The 23,748-nt window shown below is 39.2% G+C and overlaps 1 protein-coding gene across 1 annotated transcript in view; it reads left to right on the plus strand.

The window, feature by feature from the left end:
* Window positions 1-23,748, plus strand: part of Myo9a (myosin IXA) — a 121,925-nt gene that overhangs the window by 84,002 nt on the left and 14,175 nt on the right. Inside the window, 14 exon segments of the mRNA XM_090321436.1 lie at window positions 3,694-3,806; window positions 6,002-6,144; window positions 7,850-8,073; window positions 8,728-8,844; window positions 11,183-11,371; window positions 12,895-12,942; window positions 14,644-14,755; window positions 15,367-15,428; window positions 16,707-16,899; window positions 17,953-18,081; window positions 19,119-19,224; window positions 20,236-20,367; window positions 21,316-21,439; window positions 22,620-22,673. Coding sequence (XP_090177562.1) covers window positions 3,694-3,806; window positions 6,002-6,144; window positions 7,850-8,073; window positions 8,728-8,844; window positions 11,183-11,371; window positions 12,895-12,942; window positions 14,644-14,755; window positions 15,367-15,428; window positions 16,707-16,899; window positions 17,953-18,081; window positions 19,119-19,224; window positions 20,236-20,367; window positions 21,316-21,439; window positions 22,620-22,673 — 1,746 coding nt within the window.

Genomic DNA, 23,748 nt, shown 5'->3' on the forward strand with positions numbered 1-23,748 from the left:
CTCTCACCTAATTTACATTTTACATTTGGTATTCTCTGAGATACATACTCTCCAATCCTTAATCTGTGTTGTTTGCTGTTTTTCCACTGTCCACTCCAGTAGATAGCAGAAAAACCTGTTGACCAAAGTTTAGCTTATTGTCTTGTCACAGTAATGGAAAAACCCATCTTAATAGGGAGTTAGGATATTTGGATGCTGTGGGAGTCTGGTCTTTGAGGCAGACTTTGCACTATGGGAACTACTGGGTATTATCTTGGGTATTGATTAATTCCCTTAGGAGCCCTAAGACAGCAGCTGTTGTAATGTTGAATATACACATTGGATTTATATATGCATCATCCTTCCCCCCAAAAGTTCAGGTATGGTTTATAGGACTGTTGACTCTCAGTTCTTTTGAAGATTTGGTTAGGATTCCCCTCTCAAATCATTGTGGAATGGTGCTCTTTGTGGCATAATTATTTCTTCTAGGAAAATTGATCTTTGTAAGCATTTTATCTAATGAAGTCCATTTTGCTAAACCTTTTTTTCTTATGAAATTATATTTCATGTAACTTTCTAATTTATTTGCATAGAAATGTGAAGTTGGTTTTTTTTTAACTTTTTTGAATCTACAAATGGTAATACAAGGAAGTTACAGTTTAACTTGTCCATATTTGTATACAGTGCATCTTGGAAAATAGTTTCTTATGGGCATTAAGTTTTCTCTGTTTCATATGCTATTTCCTTCCTGTCATTTCTTATTTTGAGATTTGTGTTTACATTAAGTTATGTAGCTGTGTCTGTCACCTTTCTGTCACTGACCAAAAACAGAGATAACAGAGGAGGAAGCATTTATGTGGGCTCTTGGTGGCCAGAGAACAAAAGGAAAAGGAGGGGAAGAGGTAACTTTTGGGGCAAGTCTCCTGAAACCTAACTCCTCCAATGTTGTCTCACCCTGTAAAGTTTACACCACCTTATACCTATGATACTGTCAGATGAGGAATCTGCCCATTGAGAGGGCAGAGCTGTGGTGATCTGATTATCTTCCAAAAGCCTCCCCACTAGACTTGGATGCATCTGGGATTGGTCGTTCACCTCATGAACCTTTGTGCTACATTGCAAATTTTAACATTGGTAATTTGTCTGCAAATGGTTTTTGATTTGTTATATTTTTTTTTCTTTCATTGGTTCCTGCCTGTTAATTATTTCCTTGGGCTTTCTTTGGTTTACGTTTCACTTTTCTAGATTTTAAGTTAGAAATTTAATTTATTCATTTTAGTTGATTGTGTAAGTTCCCTCCCTCCCTCCCTCCCTCCTTCCTTCCCTCCCTCCCTCCTTCCTTCCCTCCCTCCCTCCCTCCCTCTCTCCTTCCTTCCTTCCATCCTTCCTTTCTTTTTGTCAGTTTTGGGCTTGGGTGCTGTATGCCTAAGCTCTTCTGGTCAGAGCTCTACTACTTTGAGCCACAACACCACTTCAGGGTTTCTGGTAGTTAATTGGAGATAAGAATCTCATGACTTTAGTGCTCAGGGGGCTGGCTTTGAAGGTGATCCTCAGATCTCAGCCTCCTGAATAGTTTTGAGTGTGTGGTTTTTGCACAGTATATTTAGGTCCTGCTTTGAATTAAGTAAAAATTATTTTCCTTTCATAGATAAATTAAACATATTTCTTGATATAACCGGAAAGTTCAGTTACATCTTTATTTTATGTAATTATTGTTTGATACAATAAATCTATTTTAATATATGTTTTCTTTGCTATTTTAAAAAATTATTTAGGAAGCATTGTGTTTTGTTCTGTTAATTACCTTTTTTTGTTGTTGTTGGTTATGGGACTTGAACTCTGGGCCTGGGTGTTGTCCCTGAGTGCTTCAGCTCAAGGCTACCACCCTACCCCTTGAGCCACACCACCACTTTCCATTTTCTGGTGGTTAATTAGAGAAAAGAGTCTCCCAGACTTTAGTACCCTGGCTGGCTTTGACCATGATCCTCAGATGTCAGCCTCCTAAGTAGCTAGGATTACATGCCTGAACTTTTTGTTTTTGAGGTACTAGGATTTGAGTTTCAGACCTGTGTTCTTGGCTTGCTTGTCACACAGGTGCTCTACCACTTGAGTCATACCTCATGCTTTTTGCTGGTTATTTTAGAGATGGAGTTTTGCTAACTTTTTATCTGTCTGGCTGATCTTGAACTAAGATCCTCTATATCTCTGCCTCCCGAGTATCTAGAATTGAAGATGTGAGCCATCAATACCAACTGGTTAATGAGTGTTTATACGCAATAATCTTTCATATTTGTGACACAGATTGTCTGTGAGTCTTTCCCGTCTCCCTTCTAATTCTTATTCCTAGTTTTTTTTTTGTTTGTACTTTGTCTGAACATTTAGGGGTGTGTGTGTGTGTGTGTGTGTGTGTGTGTGTGTGTGTGTGTGTGTGTGCGCGCGTGCGTGCGCGCGTGTGTGCATGTATGTGCGTGGTGTTTCTAGGCTTGCTGGCTTTGGGACTACTATTCTCATATCTCAGCCTCTTGAGTAGTTAAGTTTATAGGTATGGGCCATCAGCACCCAGACAGAACATATAGTTTTGCTTTTTTTTTCTTTCTTTCTCTTTTTTTTTTGGGGGGGGGGGGTCAGTTGAGACCTAGTCACATGACCCCTGGAAGCACTTCTGAACTGGTTAGAGGAGAAAACAAAGAACTCCTAGTGTGGGAAGGATGCATGTTTCTGCTAGCTCAAAGATACATCATTTCACTAATCTTTTCTTCTGTCTAATCTCCTGGTCTCTACCAGTGTATGAGCCCGCATGCGCGTGCGCGCGCGCGCGCGCGCACGCGCGCGCGCAGACACACACACACACACACACACACACACACACACACTCACACACTAATTTTAAAAATTTGAGGTTCTAGTTACCAAAGCTTATAAATTGTATATGTTTAGGATATTAGTAGTGGTAGTGACCTTTATTCTTTGGTCCTTTGGTTTTTCTTACCTTTTGTATATTCTAGCTTTTAAAAAACCCTTGACTGGATATATGAATCTGTAATAGTAACCTTAACTGGGTATAGTAAAAAATCTATGGTAGTAAGTTAATTTATAAAAAGAATTAGTACCTTTTTGTATAAATCAGAAGAAATATGAAATATGACCCTTGGGTTCCATCCTAGGTCTTTCATGTGACCATTTTCTTCCCTTTTCACATGTGATTCTTGGTTACATTTTCAGAGACTATTGAACCTCATTGGTCCTGTCCAGCATCGTCACGTACCTGTCTTCTGTTTATATTAAAGAGACAGCAGAGTTTTCTTTAGTTTCTATTATTTCAACAAATCTCTAACTGTAACGTGAATGAATTTTTAAATTTTTATTTAAGTTTTTGGCATCAGTACTGGGCCACAAACGCATAGCCTTGTTCTCTTGCTTAGCTTTTGCTCTCAAAGTTGGTGATTTACCACTTGAGCTAAGCCTCCACTTCTGGCTTTTTTGCTGGTTAATGGAGGTAAGAGTGTCTTGGATTTTTTTTTTTTTTCTTTTGCCTGCACTCCCTTCAAATGAAAACCTCAGATTTCAACCTTCTGAGTAAGCAGGATTACAGGCAGGAGTGCTTGGCTTATTTTTTATATTTTAACAGCTATACTTCTCACATCTGAAGCTCAGTTTTAATTATATTACTATCATGGAGTTATTTGATATTAAAATCTGTTTCAATTATTACAGACATCACAGCGATATTCTTCAGTTGATGAACAAGCAAAGCTTCATAAAACTTTGTCTCAAGGAGAGATTACAAAATTGGCAGTGAGACAGAAGACTTCTGATTCAGATATAAGGTATGAAGTATGCATAGAATTAATGGGGGTAACAGCTTTGCTTGAAAATGCGCTGAAATTCATATCATTGTTGCACTGTTCACAATAGCCAAGCTATGAGATCATCCCAGATGCCCCACTACAGATGAATGGATACAAAAAATGTAGTATGGGGCCGGGAGTTTGTCCTAGTGGTAGAGTGCTTGCCTAGCATGCATGAAGACCTGGGTTCGATTCCTTGGTGCCACATACTTAGAAAAAGCCAGAAGTGGTGCTGAGGCTCAAGTGGTAGAGCTCTAGCCTTGAGAAAAATCCAAGGACAGTGCTCAGGCCCTGAGCTTAAACTCAAGACTGGCAAAAAAAAAAAAAAATGTAGTACATGTATACAATGGAATTCTACATAGCCAACAGACAAGGTAAAATAATGGCATTTGCTGGGAAGTGAATGAAAGTAGAGCAAATCATGTTGAGCGAGATAAGTCAAGAGCACAGGAAAAAAAGGTACATGCATGGGCTCCTTGATATATGGATATTAGATCCAAATAGTACAAGAGTGATGACTCAATATTCAGGTACCCAAGGTCATTCACATGGTCTTAGAGATGCAAATATAACTACATAGGCATAAAAATCTATGTGGGGGGGCCAGGAGTTTGGCCTAGTGATAGAGTGCTTGTCTGGCATGCAGGAAGATGCAGGTTCGAGTTCTTGGTACCACATACATAGAAAAAAAGCCAGGAGTGGTGCTAAGGCTCAAGTGGCAGAGCTCTATCTTTGAGAAAGTCCAAGGACAGTGCTCAGGCCCTGAGCTCAAGCCCAGGACTGGCAAGAAAAAAAAAAAAAAAAAAAATATATATATATATATATATATATATATATATATAATGTTACATATCAATATGTATGATATACAAACTCTCAGCTTAATTTTTTTTTTTTTTTTTTTTTTTTGCCAGTCCTGGGCTTGAGCTCAGGGCCTGAGCACTGTCCTTGGACTTTCTCAAGGCTAGAGCTCTACCACTTGAGCCTCAGCACCACTTCCGGCTTTTTTCTATGTATGTGGTACCGAGGAATCAAACCCGGGTCTTCATGCATGCCAGGCAAGCACTTTAACCACTAGGCCAAACTCCCAGCCCCTCTCAGCTTAATTTTAATTATGTTCTAAAATTTATGTTCCAGTGTTTGCATATAGAGGTTCCCTTCTTGAATACTTGTTAAACATGATACTTGTAAAAAGTCAGTGTTAATAAAATCTTTTTTAAAAAAAATGGGCTGAACTTAAATACTGAATCTTGTAATTAAGTTCATTTCCTGATTTATCAAGACATAGTTACCAGTTATACACACAGAGATAGACACAGATAACTCAAGGTATATACAGCAAACTGTATTACCCTCTGAATATGTCAAGATGATTTCCAGGACCTTTCTGAGTCATATGACTTGTGATCCTTTGTTGCGAAAGAAGAGCAGTTATACCAGATGAGAGTAAAACATGTTTGAGTGTTGTAGAGAAAGACTTTCAGAAAATAATTCTGCTTTTTAAGAGATCTTGTGGTAATGATTATTTTTTAAATGCATATCCTTTGATGTACTATATAAGTACTTTCAGAGAAAGACTTTCAGAAAATTTTGTTGTTTCATGATTTTGTGCTGGTACTGGGGCTTGAACTCACTAATGTCAAAACAATAAAAGGAAATATTTTAAATAATTATAGGTATGTAATCCTATAAGGACATGCTCATCTTTAAAGACTAGAAATTAATGACAGAAAGGTATGGTTCTTAGAATGGATAATAGTTAAATCTTTTAAAACACTTCTTTCTTTGTTAGGTGTTAAATCCAAGATACATGAGAGATAAGAAGGCTGAGGGTTTGGGATCCTCTCTTTCCACTGCTTTGTACTTTTGTTTTAGCAAACCATTTAACTTCTTTGGTTTCTTTTTTTTCCTTTCTGTATTCAAGATGAGGAACTGGCTCAATAGGAGAGTACTTGCCTCGCATGCAGGAGGTCAGGGGTTGAATCCATAGTCCTGAAAAAAAAAGAGGAATTACCTTCTTGGTGAGGGATTAAATGTAGAACTGAAAGCTAACTATGATTAAATTTAAATGTGATGGTTAAATAGATCACTGTGCATGAAGAGTATACAAATCTTAAGATAATAAGGATTGCTGGGACATGCTGCTTTTATCTTTTTTTTGTTTGTTTTTAAAGACCTCAGAGAGCTAAGATGAGATTCTGGGCCAAAGGAAAACAAGGAGAGAAAAAGACTACTAGAGTAAAACCTGCCACCCAGTCAGAGGCTTCAGCACTCTTTGTCAGCTCAGAAGTAATTCCAGCTCATCAGTTCACAGATGGTAAAAATAGACTAAGGGCGGAACTTGTCTTTGTCATTTCTGTTTACTCTTTTGAAAGTTGGCTATTTTTTTTTTAGCACTTATAATCATAATACTGTTGGACTTTTTTTGGTCAGACATGGGGTTTGAACTCTGGGCTTGGGTCTTGTGTCTGAGCTTTAGCTCAATGCTAACACTCTGCCACTTGAGCCACAGAGCCACTTCATGGTTAATTGGAGATAGGAATCTCACAGACTTTAAAAGCGCCCGTGCTGGTGTTGCACTGCAAACCTCAGATCTCAGCCTCCTGAGTAGCTAGGATTATAGGCCTGAGCCACTAGCACCCGGCACTGTTGGACTTTTTAATGAGATCAGACCAAGATTGGTAAAAGCTTCCTTAGTAATTAATAAGTAATGCTACATTGTAACTTTATGCTCCTAAAATTCCTTGGCATAATATAATAGAGCATCAACCCCTTCAAGAGTGATTGTGAATCTTAAGACAACTTTAGAACTGTGAAAAATAGCCATCATTGATTTAAATAATATGTATTATTAGTAATAATTCAGAACATCAAGTCATATTTCAGCACTTTGTATATGCAGTACTGTGTGCTAATTGTATTAGTATGGATTAACTCATTTTATCCTGACAAGTTTTTCTTGGATCAGTATCATTATTCTAATTTATATATAAGAATACTGTGGGGCCAGGAGTTTGGCCTATTAGGAGAACGCTTGCGTAGCATGCACGAAGACCCGGGTTTGATTCCTCAGTACCATATACATAGAAAAATCCAGAAGTGGTTCAGGAGTGTGGCCTAGTAGTATAGTCCTTGCCTAGCATGCATGAAGTTCTGGGTTCCATTCTCCAGTACCACATACACAGAAAAAGCCGGAAGTGGTGGTGCTGTGGCTCAAGCATTAGAGCGCTTGCCTTGAGAAAGCCCAAGAACAGTGCTCAGGTCCTGAGTTCAAGCCCCAGGACTGGCAAAAAAAAAAAAAAAGGCAGAAGTAGTGCTGTGGCTCAAATGGTAGAGTGCTAGCATTGAGCAAAAGAAATTCAGGAATAGTGCTCAGGCCCTGAGTTCAAGGCCCAGGACTGGCAACAACAAAAACAAAAAACAACCTCAAGCAAAAGTAAGCCTGATGTTACCTAACACCTTGACATGTTTCCAGCTGTCACCAGATATTACCACTGATAGTCATGTTGCAGCCCATAATGGAAAAAAATAGTAATTTTCGAACTCCACTGCTCCTTGGACTTATATTGGTTGATAATTGTTAAAACACACAGCACAGCTACACTTCTCTCCCCTCCACATGTTAGGAATCATTAAAAAGTGGTTATTCTTGGGCCGGGAGTTTGGCCTAGTGGTAGAGTGTTTGCCTAGCATGCACGAAGACCCAGATTTGATTCCTCGGTACCACATACATAGAAAAAGCCAGAAATGGTGCTGTGGCTCAATTGGCAGAGAGCTAGCCTTGAGGTAAATGCCCAAGGACAGTGCTCAGGCCCTGAGTTCAAGCCCCAGAACTGGCAAAAAAAAAAAAAAAAAAAAGAAAGAAAGAATGTTTAATCGATTTTCTTGAACAGTTAAGAAGACATAAATGTCACTTTGCTTTTCCCATAATTGCATGTTTACTAAAAGAACTTAAGCACATGGACATGATTGATTTTTTTTTTAGTAGCTACATTCTTTGGATACTCTGTCTTGAATTGTAGAATTAGCTCAGCATCATCCAACACCACCTCTGAGTCCAGAACTGCCTGCTAGTTGCCGGAAGGAATTCAAAGAGAACAAAGAGCCATCCCCAAAGGCAAAGCGCAAGCGCGGTGTGAAGATAAGCAGTGTGGCTGTGGATTCTGTGCACTGGCAAAATGACTCCATCCAAATTATAGCAAGTGCCAGTGATTTAAAAAGCATGGATGAATTTCTTCTGAAAAAGGTACACTTTGCCTGCTGAGCTATATCTCTGAGCAGCTTTGAATATAGAATGTTTGCCCATAATGGGATATACCTTTCTAGAGATGATAGTGGCATGTGCTTCAGAAACCTAGATGGTTTGTTCTCTTTCAGAAAGTTGAGGTGATAGGATGTGCATTTGTCAGACTAGATATGCAAGATTTTTTTTTTTTCTTGCTAGCTCTGGGACTTGAACTCAGGGCCTGAGCATTTTCCTTGGGCATTCTCAAGGCTAGAGCTCTACCATTTGAGCATCAGCATCACTTCCGGCTTTTTCTATGTATGTGGTACCAAGGAATCAAACCCGAGCCTTTGTGCATGCTAGGCAAGCACTCTACCAATAGGCCATGTTCCCTGCCTAGATGGACAAGATTTAACATTTATTAGGCTTTACTGTTGACTTAATTTTCTTATAATTATCCCATTACATTTCATAAACTTGTCTTTGCATGCTTGTAGTTGTTTTTCTAGCAATAGAATTGTAGAATCATACAGTGTTAGGCCATGTAAGTCATTGAGGAGTGATAATGTCAGCTGGCTTATACTTCAGAACAGTTAATGGCACAACACTTTTATTCTATCACATTTGCCTCCCTCAAATTAGTTGATTATGACCATTTCTTTTTATGATCCCCAGATGAATGACTTAGATAATGAGGACAGCAAAAAGGATACACTAGTGGATGTTGTGTTTAAAAAAGCCCTAAAAGAATTTCGACAGAATATCTTCAGCTTTTATTCATCTGCATTGGCGGTAAGTTAGACCATGTTGGGAAACACTGTAGTTCAGCATATGAATAATCTGATAATGTTCTTGAAGATAATGCAGGAGCCATATACAGTGAGAAAATTTCCCAGTTTCCTGATTTTGTTCTATAGGTAATTACGGAAAAATATATTGAGATCTCAGATCTCAGATTAATAATGTCCCTAAATTTCCTTGGAGTCTCCCCCCGCCCCATTTATTTTTCTTATCTTAAGATGGTGGAATATTCTAGGTGTGATTTTTGTTTTGCCCACTATAGTATTTGACTTCTAAAAATCCTTTCAGCTACAAATATGGAAAGCATTGTACATTCTTTCCCCATGGACTTAAGCACTATATGGTTACTGATTTCTGTGTATCAATGTGTATCATTTTCAAACTTATTCTATACTTTTGCATGACAGTTGTCATATTTTCAAAAATTTATTTTTGATGCTATAGTATACAGTAGTACTTTGGTGTATTAAATCAGTATTTTTAAACTGTCCCATCCTTTTTTTTTTTTTTTTTGCCAGTCCTGGGGCTTTAACTCAGAGCCTAGGCACTGTCCTTGGATACTTTTTGCTCAAGGCTAGTGCTCTGCCACCATTTTAGCTACAGTGCCACTTCCGGCATTTTCTGTGTATGTGGTTCTGGGGAATCAAACCCAAGACTCTACCACTAGGCCTGACATATACGATTTTTTATTTATTTATTTATTTTTTTGCCCGGCGTGGGCTTGAGCTCAGGGCCTGAGCATTGTCCTTGGATTTTCTCAAGGCAAGAACTTTACCACTTGAGCCTCAGCACCACTTCTGGCTTTTTTCTATGAATGTGGTACCGAGGAATCAAACCCGGGTCTTTGTGCATGCTAGGCAAGCACTCTACCACTAGGCCTGACTCTCAGCCCTATCATATACTTTTTATAAAATAATAACTTATAACTGGGTCTTTTCTTTTACTTAGCACATAGTCTTTAATTCATAATGAAAAGAAGTCAGGAAAATTTTATAGGTTCTATTCTTTTTTTGCCAGTAATGGAGCTTGAACTCACTGTCCTTGAGAAAGGTCAAGGACAGTGCTCTACCAGTAAGCCAAGTGCCAGCCTTTTATTGTACTTTTTACACTTTCTTCAGCATAACAGATTTTTAGTGTAACAGGAAATGTAATAAGCTTATACTTGTACTTCCTAGTTTGGAAATCAGGGATGTTGTATGCTTTAGTGCACTGAATCACAGAAGAAAAGAAAATATGCTTAGTAGTGGTTTTCCAACGCTGTATCCAAAAAGTCCAATCTCTAAATATGATGAGAGCAAAATAAAATTTAAGTATATATATTTTTAGTCACTTAGAATCTCTTCTTTAGCTGGGCATGGTGGCTCACACCTGTAATCCTAGCTACTCTGGAGGCTGAGATCTGAGGATGGCGGTTCAAAGCCAGTCCAGGCAGTAAAGTTGTGAGACTCTTATCTCCACTTAACCACCAGAAAACCGGAAGTGGCACTGTGGTTCAAGGGCTAGGGTGGTAGCCTTAAGCTGAAGAGCTCAGGGACAATGCGCAAGCCCAGAGTTCAATCCCCATGACTGACAAAAAAAAGAAAAAAGAAAAATCGGGGCCGGGAGTTTGGCCTAGTGGTTGAGTACTTGCCTAGCATGCACGAAGACCCAGGACTAACAAAAAAAAAAAAAAAAAAATCAAATCTCTTCTTTATAATGCTTCTAGATTTCATTTAAATAAAAAAGGAGTTCCATTTAGATTTGTTTGCAATATGCATGTTACTGTTCTTTAGAAAATTAGACAAAAGTCTATGTAAAAAAATTTTTTTTTTTTTTTGCCAGTCCTGGGCTTGAGCTCAGGGCCTGAGCACTGTCCTTGGACTTTCTCAAGGCTAGAGCTCTACCACTTGAGCCTCAGCACCACTTCCGGCTTTTTGTATGTATGTGGTACCAAGGAATTGAACCCGGGTTTTCGTGCATGCTAGACAAGCACTTTAACCACTAGGCCAAACTCCCGGCCCCGTAAAAATTCTTTTAATTTCTGAATAGAACTGCCTAAGAAAGGCTCATTTATGAAATTAGTAATTCAAAGAGTGCATACAATCTTTAGAAGTAAATAAAATTCTAATTCCAGTTCTCAGGACATGCCCACTTACTGCATTGTTTAAGCTGTTATGTCTTTAATGCTGCTGAGGTTTTATTCTGCTTTCATTCCATACTGCTGTGACCTCCTGGACATGTTCCTTATGAAAAAGGTCAAGGCCTTGACCTTTATTGTAACAGTTACCAAAGTTTTATCACCTAGAATCATTTCATAAAACCTTACGATTCTTCTTTTATTTCTTATTAGATGGATGATGGGAAAAGCATACGATACAAAGACCTCTATGCCCTCTTTGAGCAGATTCTGGAAAAGACCATGAGGCTTGAGCAGCGTGATTGGAGTGAATCTCCAGTGAGAGTTTGGGTCAACACTTTTAAGGTGTTTTTAGATGAATACATGAATGAATTCAAGACTGCAGATAGCACAACCACGAAGGTACATATGATATGTCTTATTTCTAAAGGGATTTTTTCATGAGCTCTCTATGAGAGTCTGTTTAGGACATCTTGTGTTTAAGAAAAACATTTCAGAAAACTTGTGCATCTGGAGACAGGAGTTTGGCCTAGAGATAGAATGAATGTTTGCCTAGCATGCACCATGACCTGGGTTCGATTTCTCAGTACCACATACTTAGAAAAGCTGTGGTGCTGTGGCTCAAGTGGTAGAGCTTTAGCCTTGAGAAAGCCCAAGGACAGTGCTCAGGCCCTGAGTTCAGTCCCCAGGACTGGCAAAAACAAAAAACAAACAAAAAACAAAACCAAACTTATGCATTTAGCATTACTTAGCATCCTCCACACTCTATTCTTTGTAGTAAATTTGTCAGACATTCATACCTCTGCAATGAGTTTAAAATGACTGTTAATACATATTGTTGGGCCCTCAAGATTGTATTCTCAGTTTTAATAGAGATCAATCAGTACCCTTGTTCCTTTTTGGATAAATAATGGTTAAAAGATGTTAGTCATCTCCGGGTGCAGTGGCTCATGCCTGCAATCCTAGCTACTCAGGAGGCTAAGATCTGAGGATCTCAGTTCAGAGTCAGCCTGGACACTAAAGTCCATGAGACTCTGATCTCTAACCTCCAAAAAACCCGGAAGTGGTGCTGTGGCTCAAGTGGTAGGATATTAGCCTTGAGCTGAAGAGCTCAGGGACAACACCTAGGCCCAGAATTCAAGCCCCATGATCGACAAGAAAGTGGGTCATTATTTGATCTGATTGCCTTTATGTTAGGACCATAAATTCTAATTCCCCTTGAGTGAGTTTGTAAGAAAAGCTATACTTCAGGAAGTATAACAACTTTGTTGTTGATAACAACTTTGATTTTTCCAAGTGCCTTTGAGCTAGAGTCATGCTGTTTGATATTTAATTCTGGCTTTATAGTTCTACCAAACAAATGATTACTAAGAGATCCTTGTTTCAACTTGGTCAAGTCCCCAGTCGGTGAACAGTGAGGCTTCTGCTCACACCAGGAGGATTTTGTGTGGATTTGTTTTCAGATATTCTAGTTTATACGAATGCAGGTTTACAGCCATCTTAAATCATTTTCTAAGAAGAAATAAATCCTTGACAATTTGTTATACATCTGTCTAAGTCTTTATTTTATATGGTTGATGATTCTTTCTGGGTTTAAAGGGGGAGGTTTAGATTGTTCTGTACTGTGGTTGGAAAAGAGCTTTTCTATTTTCCAAATGCTGCTTTTGTGTTTAGTTCTATCATAAAACTGGTATACAGTTTTCTAGAGCTATTTAGTTAATAAAATAATGGTGTGGCTTCTTGACAGAACTGAGGTTTAGAACAACCAGCAGTATATTCTGCCATTCTGTGTTTCTCAGTAGTACTGCACAGTTCTTGAGGAATATTTATTACTTATGAACAAATAGCTCTTGACATTTGCAATGAAGTGAAATGTTACATTAATCTTTATCTCAGTTTCTGTATTTCTTCCTGTCTCCTGCCAGGTGGCAAAAACAGAAAGAAAGAAAAGAAGGAAAAAAGAAACAGATTTAGTAAGTTAACATTTTTTATATTGTTTTTTAAGAAGTAATATAAAGGGAGAACCATAGTAGCTTAAGGCATATATATCTGTAGACACTTTTGTTGTTGTTGTTGTTGATTGTGGGGCTTGAGCTCTGGGCCTGGGCGCTATCCCTGAGCTCTTCAGCTCTTCAAGGCTACTGTGAGCCACAGTGCCACTTCCAGTTTTTTTGGTGGTTAGTTGGAGATGAGTCTCATGGACTTTAGTGTCCAGGCTGGCTTTGAACCTTTATCTTCAGATCTCAGCCTACTGAGTAGCTAGGATTACAGGCATGAGTCACTGTGCTGTGCTGTAGACACATTTTAACAATAGGTTTATAAGATATGTAGAGGAGCCACATGTAAGTAGCTCACACCTGTAATCCTAGCTACTCAGGTGGCTAAGATCTGAGGATCATAGTTCAAAGCCTGTCTGGGCAGGAAACTCCATGAGACTCCTATCTCCCCCAGAAACCTGAAAGTACTGTTGTGGCTCAAAGTGGTAGAGTGAAAAGCTCAGAGACAGTGCCCAGGCCCTGAGTTCAAGCCTCCTGACCAAAAAAAAAAAAAAAAAAGAGGAAAGATATGTAGAGGATACTCCACAAATTTTTACAGAAATTTTGAATGATATGCTCTGAATTCAGCGACAAGACTTTTCATTGTTGCCTTCCTAAAATGGCAGAAAATGTTTTCTCATAATGATGCAACTATGATCTTTTTTTCAGATAGGTCTACTGTTCTATATAGTTTTTCTGAATAGTTCATGAAAATGCGATCATATAATATGTAGAATATTTCTGACGTTCATCCATGCTATTATTAGTTAGCCTTTTCTTAATGCTGATGATGTCAGATTCAAACCCTGGCACTTACATAAGGAAATATTCTACCACTCAGCTATACTCCTAGCCACATGCCTATAATCCCAGCTTCTCAAGAAACTCATGTCCAGATGGGGGGAGGATTTGTAGTTTGAAGCCAGTCCTGACAAAAAGTTAGAGTTTCCACCTTAATCAGAAAATTCATGGTTGAGAGCCCCTGTCTTTGCAGGTACATGTTTCCAACTGACTTGCATTCTGCAATAGTTAAGGACAGAGGAGAATGGAGAATATGGTATCTTTTGTTAAGCCAGACATTAAATCGATTTTCAGAAAAATGTTGAATATTGTCCTTTTTGTCACTAGTGTTTTGGCTTTAGTTGTCATTCATCTGGATATGGTGGAATGTGATTGTAGTTCCAGTACTCACAATGCTAAAGAAGGTGGATCATAAGTTTTTGGCCAGCCTCGGCCACACACTTTAAGACCTTGTCTCAAAAATGCACAAATCTGTCCTGGTTCTGGTGGCTCATACCTATAATCCCAGCTAGGCAGAAGGCTGAGATCTGAGGCTGTCTGTTCAAGACCAGTCTGAACAGATAAATCTGAGAAACTATCTCCAGCTAACCAGCAAAAAGCTGGATGTGGAATATGACTCAAGTGGTAGAGTGTCAGCTGTGATCAGAAAAGTGAAGGGAAAGCACAAAGGTCCTACGTTCAAGCCCCAGTAATGCCCCCCTCCCAAAAAAAAGACCAACTATTTTATATCTCAGAGGATAATTGTCCTCCTAGAATAGTGAAATTTCTTTTGCTTAACCATATTAGGGCATAATTTACTATATTGCCTTTATAAACCTTTAAATTTTTTTAATGCAGGTAGAAGAACACAATGGCCACATCTTTAAGGCCACCCAATATAGCATTCCTACATACTGTGAATACTGTTCTTCCTTAATATGGATTATGGACCGAGCCTCTGTTTGCAAATGTAAGTGTTCTTCTGTTATCTTTAACAAGAAAGAGTAAATTCATGCTGCTTGATTCTTGCCTACTTCCAGAATCTACTCTTCTTTACCTCATCTTCCCTATCACAACTTTCATTATCCTATAGTCTTCTTCATAGTAATCTGAGCATTCAGAGATAGTAAATACTTGTTCAGTATTCTAAAATACTGTCCAATAGTTTCCTTTACTTCTGGGGGTCTTTGACAGCAATGCATTCTTTACTCATAGAAATGATATTTAATAGGTGTAGCTGGCATTTTAGCAGGTTGTTGAGCACTGAACATTCATTTGTCAATCAAACCACATAGATAAATATCATGTTGGCATTTGGAGATGAGGGTAAGTACACGTGATTTTGAAAGAGAAAGCTTCTCATTGATATTGACTGGAAATATTTGGGCATGTTATTTCAACTTCATTCCCCCCACAGAACAGTTTAAACTCCTTTTTAGTTGCTAGGAGCACAAGTTTATGTGACATGATAGTAGTCTTAGATCTAAAGAAAAATCTTGTATCGGAAATGAAGTTGTACACTTGAAAAAAGTTGTCATTGACTTGCAGACTATAAAGCTTCCTTCTTAACCTGTTTTTCAGTATGTAAGTATGCCTGTCACAAGAAGTGCTGTCTGAAAACCACAGCCAAGTGCTCCAAAAAGGTGAGAAGCTCTCACTCAAAGAACCTCAGGTCAGCTGGGTATGGTGGCTCATGCCTTTAATCCTAGATACTCTAGAGGCTGAGATCTGAGGATCAAGGTTCAAAGCCAGCCTGCCACAAAAGGATCTGAGACTCTTATCTCCAATTAATCTCTAGAAAATAGGAAGTGGGGCTTGGCTTAAGGGTAGGGTGGTAGTTCCATAAAATCCCTTAACTGTTGTTTGCATTGCTGAAGTTAGTGTTAAAAATGTAGTAAAAGCATATACAACTGAGGCTGGGAGTTTGGCCTAGTGGTAGAGTGCTTACCTAGCATGCATGAAGACCAGGGTTTGATTCCTTGGTGCCACATACATAGAAAAAGCTGGAAGTGGTGCTGTGGCTCAAGTGGTAGAGCTCTGTCCAAGGACAGTGCTCAGGCCCTGAGTTCAAGCCCCACGACTGGAGAAAGAAGGAAGGAAGGAAGGAAAGAAAGAAAAAGAGAGAGAGAGAAAGAAAGATTGATTTTGAAGAAAAAGGATACAGCATAGAAAGGTAGTATGGATATACATATATATTAAGCCATGAGGCATAATAGTGAAAGGCTCATTTCATTGTTTGTCTGTTAAAGAGGTACAGAAACTAACCATTTAATAAACCTCTGGTAGTGTAGTTTTAATACTTGATAGGAAAAAATTCAGTAAGGATGAAAATTACATGGTTCATATTGAGCCCTGCATCCTTTAATTGCTGAGTATACAATTGAACATGGGCCCATCTGTGTAATCTTTGCCTTTGGTTATAAAATCAGTTTTTAGTTCACTTTGTGTGAAGTTTCATCTTTGAAACACCAAAACATCCTTAGGCTTCAGGAATTACTTGAAAACCCTAAATCCTGTACAAGTGAGTAGATTACTGGTTTTACTCCATCTGAATTAACTAGCACATAGCTGGGCTTAGCTCACATGTTAGAACACCTGCAATGCATAAACAAGAGTGTAAGGCACTGAGTTCAAGTCCCAGAATCAGCTTACAAAAAAGTAAAATTTCTTATGATGCCCACACAAAGTTCATCTTTGCTTGAAGAGGTTTTTGAGGAAAGAAAAATAATAAGCCCATGATTATTTTCTACTCATTTTCTTTGTTTGGATGCCTGGATTGAAAAAAAGCATCTCAGTTACTCTTATTTAACTATAATTTCCTTTTCCTCCCAATTTTAATAATAGTTTTTTTAAAGAGTTGGTTAAGCATGTTTTTAAAGATGTTTGAATACATTTAGAAACAAGCATTATATTCTGTTTAGTATGATCCAGAGCTGTCTTCTCGACAATTTGGGGTTGAGCTGTCCCGTCTGACTAGTGAGGACCGAACTGTTCCTTTAGTAGTGGAAAAGCTTATAAACTACATTGAAATGCATGGACTTTATACAGAAGGTATTTACCGAAAATCTGGTTCTACTAATAAAATCAAGGAGCTTCGACATGGTCTAGATACAGGTAAGACACTGCCTTCCAAATATGACCAGATATTGTATTTGAGAATGTCATTTTAGACTCTTAAATTACATATTGATTGTTACTTAGAGCCAGAAGAATACAGTTCTTTCTGTGGTCTTTTTGTGTCTTTCTAGAGAAAGACTTTAGATATTTAATTTGTTTAATACATACTGAATGTATCACTTGTATAAGACATTTGGTACTGAAAGCTAATATATATATTATATATACGTATATATAATATATATATTGTGTGTGTGTGTGTGTGTGTGTGTGTGTGTGTGTGTGTGTGTGTTGGGGGTGGTAATCCTGGGGCTTGAACTCAGGGCCTGAGCACTGTTCTTGGGCTCGTAAGGATAGTGCTCTACCATTTGAGCCACAGCACCATTCCAGCTTTTTTTTTATGTGTGTGGTACCAAGGAATTGAACCTGGGTCTTAGTGCATGCTAGGCAACACTCTACCACTAGGGCAAACTCCTGCCTCCCTCTTTCTCTTTTTTTTTGTCGGTTGTGGGACTTGAACTCTGGGCCTGAGTGCTTGTCTGTCCTTGAGCTCTTCAGCTCAAGGCTATTGAACCCACCCCTTGAACCACAGTGCCACTTCCAGTTTTCTGGTTGTTAATTGGAGATAAGAGTCTCATGGACTTATGGACTTTTGTGTCTGGGCTGGTTTTGAAATGTGATTCCCCAGATCTCAGCCTCCTGAGTAGCTAGGATTACAGGTGTGAGCCACCATGTCTGGCTTTTTATCACAATAAATACTTTTATGAAACCAATAGATCTTATAATTTGTGAAGAAGAAAATTTAAGTCCAGAGAAATGTAATAATGGACTGCTATTGCTGTGCCCAGTTAAATTATTTTATAAGTTTCACAACAGTCCTATGAAAAGAACCTGGAGCTTAGAGAAGATCTTGTCTAACTACTCATCCCCAATAGGTGACAAGTCAGAATTTGTACTGTAACCTTGAGTCCATAATCTAAGGTGGTTAAAAGTTAATTATTTGAATCTTTTTTTTGTACATGTTGACCTTTTCTGTGTTTTCTCAAATAGATGCTGAAAGTGTGAATCTAGATGACTATAATATACATGTCATTGCAAGTGTATTCAAACAGTGGCTACGTGATTTGCCCAATCCACTCATGACTTTTGAACTTTATGAAGAATTTCTTAGAGCTATGGGTAAGCAAGGTTTCATGGGTTTCTTGAGAAGGAAATGCCATCTTTAGCATCCATTACTAGACCACCCTCTAGTCATTCGGCCCTTATAAACCCTGAGATAAATTCTTGACACTCAATATAAAACAGCCAGTATACTGTCACTTATTTATATGTTGACTTTATTTTGTTTTGAGAGAGAGTGTAACTGAGTAGCCAAGGCAAATGTTGACTTTTTTTTTTTTTTTTACAGTACCGGTATTTGAACTCAGGGCCTTGTGCTTACTGGGCAGGTCCTCTACCACTTGAGCTGTACCTTCAGCCCATTTTTGTTTTCATTGTTTTTCCAATAGGGAAATAGGCCAGCGTGGGTTGTGGTCTTCGTACTTACATTTCCCACATAGCTTGGACGACAGGTTCATGCCATTGCAGCTATCTTTTTTTGTGGGTTGAGATGGGGGTCTTGCCCCTCCACATCTTAATGCCCCAAGAAACTAGGGTTTTAGACCTGAGCCTGGGTCACTAGGACCAGCTTCAGATGTTGACTGCTTATGGGCTGAAAAGGTAGTATTCTAAAAGTTTTATTTGTTGCCTCTTACAAAGAAATCGAAAGACAAAGGTTAAAAAGCAGATGAGAAGGAGATTTAAGGATAAGCTGACAGTTGTTTTAGTTGGGAATCTAGGTGGGAACTGTGTAAAGCTGGCTGTCTGCCAGCTTTGGTGTTTGGTTTCTCATTGCTCCAAGTGTGTAAAACATTGGTGAAGGCCTGCCTAGAAGTTTTTAGGACCTTAGATTTCTAAACTCATGTGGCAGTTGACTAATTTTAAGGAGAAATCAATCTGCTACATAGTTGGAAAACAAGAGCATCTCTGTTCTCTGCTGCAATTAAAACCCAGGACACACCTTGTGAGTACAAGGAGCCAAGTGGTGACCTACTATTTACCAGATACCACAGCCTCTCCTAGATTCTGTACCCAGCCCTCCTCCTAGGAGGGAGGATGAGACAAAATAGTACCAACAAGAGGGCATTTGGTCTTGATTGTACTCTTACTTTTTGTAGGCCTTCAAGAGAGGAAGGAAACAATTCGTGGTGTGTACTCTGTAATTGACCAGCTCTCCAGAACTCATCTCAATACACTGGAGCGCCTCATTTTTCATCTAGTTAGGTAACTTCAAGACTTCTTCAAAAGAAGAAGTTTACTTGGTAAAAAGTTGGTACCTTATCTGGAGCACTGGCCTAGCATGCATCAGGCCTTGGGTTTAATCCCTAGAACTGTGCCCAAAAGGCCCTCCAAAACCTCCAGCTAAGATGGACTGCCTAGCAGCTGCTTCTCTGATCTCTGAGTAGCAGCTCCATCCTCCCAGAGAGGCACTGTGTGGCTTAGTCTCACACATCTGCCCTAATTTGGCAGTTAGGCATCTGTTTACATAACCTGATTTGTGGTAGGGAGGTTAACATAGACTAAAGGGATATAGACTCCTCCTGGTATAGACATGTCAGTGACAAAAGCTCAGAAGGAAGGTGTGTGTGTGTGTGTGTAAATGTCAGCGACAAAAGCTCAAAAGGAAGCGTGTGTGTGTGTGTGTGTGTGTGTGCGCGCGCGCGCCAGTCCAGGGGCTTGAATCTAGGGACTGGACACTGTATCTGAGGCTCAAATGGTAGAGCAGGAGCTTCTGGCTTTTTTAATAGTTTATTGGAGATGAGTCCTACAAATTTCCTGTTCAGGCTGGCTTTGAACTGCAATTCTCAGATCTTAGCTTCCTGAGGATTACAGGGGAAGCTCTCCTTCAGTGCGTGAAACATAGTGGAAGTACCTTTCCCAGAGGCTGGGGAACGGCTTTGGAGAAAGTCTCGTTGTCATCTTTTTTTTTTTTTTTTTTTTTTTGCCGGTCCTGGGTTTGAGCTCAGGGCCTGAGCACTGTCCTTGGACTTTCTCAAGGCTAGAGCTCTACCACTTGAGCCTCAGCATCACTTCCGGCTTTTTTCTATGTATGTGGTACCGAGGAATCGAACCCGGGTCTTCATGCATGCTAGGCAAGCACTTTAACCACTAGGCCAAACTCCCGGCCCCTCTCATTGTCATCTTTACACTGATACAGTGCCTAGTGTCATTTCTCTCATCTCTTCTATTTGCTTTTCCCTTTTTCACTTGTTCTTGTTTTATTCTGTTACTTAGGATCGCTCTACAGGAAGACACTAACCGAATGTCTGCTAATGCTCTGGCTATTGTATTTGCCCCCTGCATTCTCCGCTGTCCTGACACCACTGACCCACTACAAAGTGTCCAAGACATCAGCAAGACTACCACGTAAGCCCCTCAGACCATGTGATTTTAATTAATATCTCATGAGAATAGTTGAAAGCATTGTGCTTCAGTGATCTACTGAACACCAAAGAACATTTTGCTTTCTACAGGAATCATTCCATTTATGCAAACTTCAGCAGGTTTGGGGAAAAGAGGGAGATGTAACTTGCTAATCTTTTGTTAAATGGCTAATGAGAGAAAAGGTCTACCATGTAAGGGCTGATGTCATCAGGACCATAGGGACTTGAGCTGGTATAGTCACTTATCCACACATCATGCAACAAGTGGTATCCTAAGCTCAGGTGTGCTTAAAAAGATTGTTAGACATTGCTGGATACTATTATGCTAAGGATGTTTTAAATTCATTTAAGCGGATCATTAGTTTTAAAGGAAGGGTCTTTGGGTTTTTAAGGTAGGGTCTCACTGTATAGTGTAGACTGGCCTCAAACTTGTCATCCTCCTGCCTCCTAAATGCTGGGATTTCAGGTAGCACACCATGACCAGTCGAGTCATATATCCCATTTTATCAACTTAATGTGATCTTACAATTCTGAATCCCTTTAATTGAAATATTTGGGGATGACCTTTTTTCTTTTTGTAATGTCCCTAAGCTCATCGGAGGGGTGTCGATTTTCCATCCTCCAACCTCTTCAACAGTTGAAAAATAGTCTATGGATGCCACAGCTGGTTTATTTTTTTCTCTTAACACTTCTTTTTTTTTTTTTCCTTTGCCAGTCCTGGGCTTAATCTCAGGGCCTGAGCACTGTCCTTGGACTTTCTCAAGGCTAGAGCTCTACCACCTGTGCCCCTACACCACTTCTGGCTTTTTTCTATGTATGTGGTACCGAGGAATCGAACCCAGGTCTTCATGCATGCTAGGCAAGCACTTTAACCACTAGGCCAAATTCCCGGCCCCTGCTTTTAACACTTTTATCTTTTTTCTTGTTTTAGCTGTGTGGAGCTGATTGTTGTGGAACAAATGAATAAATATAAAGCTCGCCTCAAGGACATCAGTAGCCTGGAATTTGCTGAGAATAAGGCAAAGACCAGACTTTCACTGATTCGTAGATCAATGGTAAGATGCACAGCATGGAATCATAGGGCAAAATGGGAGCTTTCCTGAGATTTTTAAGTGTGTAATGTAACTGAGGATTATTCTCAAAATCTTTTTCAGAAGGTACAAATTAGGGTGCTGTGGATACCTGATATTTGATATATTAGTCATTTTAGTTATATGTACTGAATATATATATGATTAACAGTGCAGGATTTTTTTAAGTATTTGGATGAGATGTTGATGGTAATAATCGGCCCTGTTTGCTCTTCCTGTCCTTTCTATGAAACTTAATCTTATGCTAACTTTTGTCTCTACTTCTTTTCTTCATCTGTTCCTACCTTCAACCATGTCATTTTGGGTGGCCCTACCAATATTCCTGGGAATAGAGAATTTAATCATTTGTGACTGAGTTTGAATTAAAACATTTAATTCTAAAGAAAGAGATAAACCCAACATGAATCCATTATAATCTGTAGGACCTGTATCTAAATGTTAATATTGCTTGTTTGTCACCCAACACAAACTGTAGTGGTAAGTACTCATTTGAAGTACTCTGAAAATCTCAGAGGAAGCAGACTTCCTTCCCCATTGTTACCCCCCTTTTTTAGGGGCCACACAGGGTTTCCTTCACATCCGCATAGTTTGTTCTTAGACAAGCACTGATGTAACCCTGGCTCTTTCTTCCTTTACTGTTTCAGCTGCCTTGCACAGAATAAGTGCTGCACCAAGTCTGTTGGCCAAGTTAGTGAAAGATCTTCTTTAAAACACCAAACATAAACATATTATTATAGGCTAGTGTCTAAATCTTTTCCCCAGAAATTGAATACAGTGTTTGCTTAAAAGTAAAATTTGGGCCTGGAGGTATAGCTAGCTGTCAGTTGTTGAGTGCTTGCCTCCCAAGTGTAAGACCCTGGGTTCCATCGCTGGTACCACAGAAGTGAAAAATAAAAGTGAGACTTTTCATGATATTTCAGGAGTTCAGTGCTGACTTGCTTAATTTAGTAACATCTAGACAAAAAAAAAGGACAAGCCATTCACCAAAGCTTCCTCTCAAAGTAAATGGGCAAGCTGTGCTTTCTGGCCAGTGCAAAGAACATGGATATAATGCTGTCCACTGAAAGACCAGACCTTCTCTTTTGATGGGGAAATGACGTGTACTTTCTAACCTGCTTTCCTTTTCATGTCCTTCCTAATCCAGAAACCTGTACTAATTGCAGTTAGATTTATGAGCATTACCCGCAGTTCAGTCTCGGTATGTATTGATATTACAATGTGTTGCAGCCACTGTACATGATTGTCTCATTCATCCAGAGTGTTCTGCTCTGTCTGTCACTCATGCCTGTCCACCCTCCATGTTCAACCTGAGTTCAGGTCCAGCTCTGACCAACCTTCATTGCTTTTCTCTTAGTCTCTTTCTTTAGCTTCTTCATTTTACTTCCTCCGTTGTGTGTAGTTGAACATTGTTTATCTAAAATATACTATTTTTCCAACCTTCAGATATTTCTTCTTTTGAGTTCTTCTTGAATCATTAAAAGGGAAAAGTTGAAAACATTGAGGTATCAAGTTCTTTGCTCTGACCTGTGTTCCTAGAAATCTCCTTTACTTTGTGACTTGAAATACTTGTTTATATTCTTAGCATTCTTGACATCAACATAGAAATGCAAGGTTCTTTTCTGCTTATTTGTCAGACAAAATAAGAGTGAACAAAGACAAGATGGGTTCTAGACTCAAGGGCCATATTACAAAGAGTTCACAGCAAGCTGCCTCCTCGGTGCCACTCTTTCATTCCATTGTTACATCAGACTCATTGAGGTATGAATACACATCAGCTTCGATTTCTATCTGGTAATCATCTCTCAAGCTTCCCTTTCTACCTGGACTTCATCTCCTTATGGCATGTTTTTACTACATCCTAACTTGCACGCGTGCTGCCTCATTCTAGTATTTAAGTCGTAAATGCTTAGTTTGCTTCCATTATAATTTCACAGGTTTAAACAGTGTTCTTCTTCCTTCTTCCAGGATAGGTTAGACTTTAATCTGGGGCTTAAAAATTGAGTAGGGAGGTAGTTTCTGTTGGCCTCACTGTTCTGCCTTCCTTTTTTGACCTTCTCTAACCTTGGTGCTGAGACTGGGCAGAGCGATGGGGAAGCATTCGGCATGCCCTCCTTGGTGAGGTGGCAGTCCCAGCTCATAATCAGTGACCTCAGTGACCTCAGTGATGAGGCTTCCCTGATGGCTCCCCCCTCCAGCATATCTGTAGATACTGCAAGTCCTTTTCCAGTTCGCTCTGCCAGTGGCTCACTTTTTACAGCATTTCTGTGGAGTCA

Source organism: Megascapheus bottae, chromosome 30 (genome assembly GCF_031878675.1).
Source record: "Megascapheus bottae isolate mThoBot1 chromosome 30, mThoBot2.hap1, whole genome shotgun sequence".
In the NCBI taxonomy this organism is placed as follows: Eukaryota; Metazoa; Chordata; class Mammalia; order Rodentia; family Geomyidae; genus Megascapheus; species Megascapheus bottae.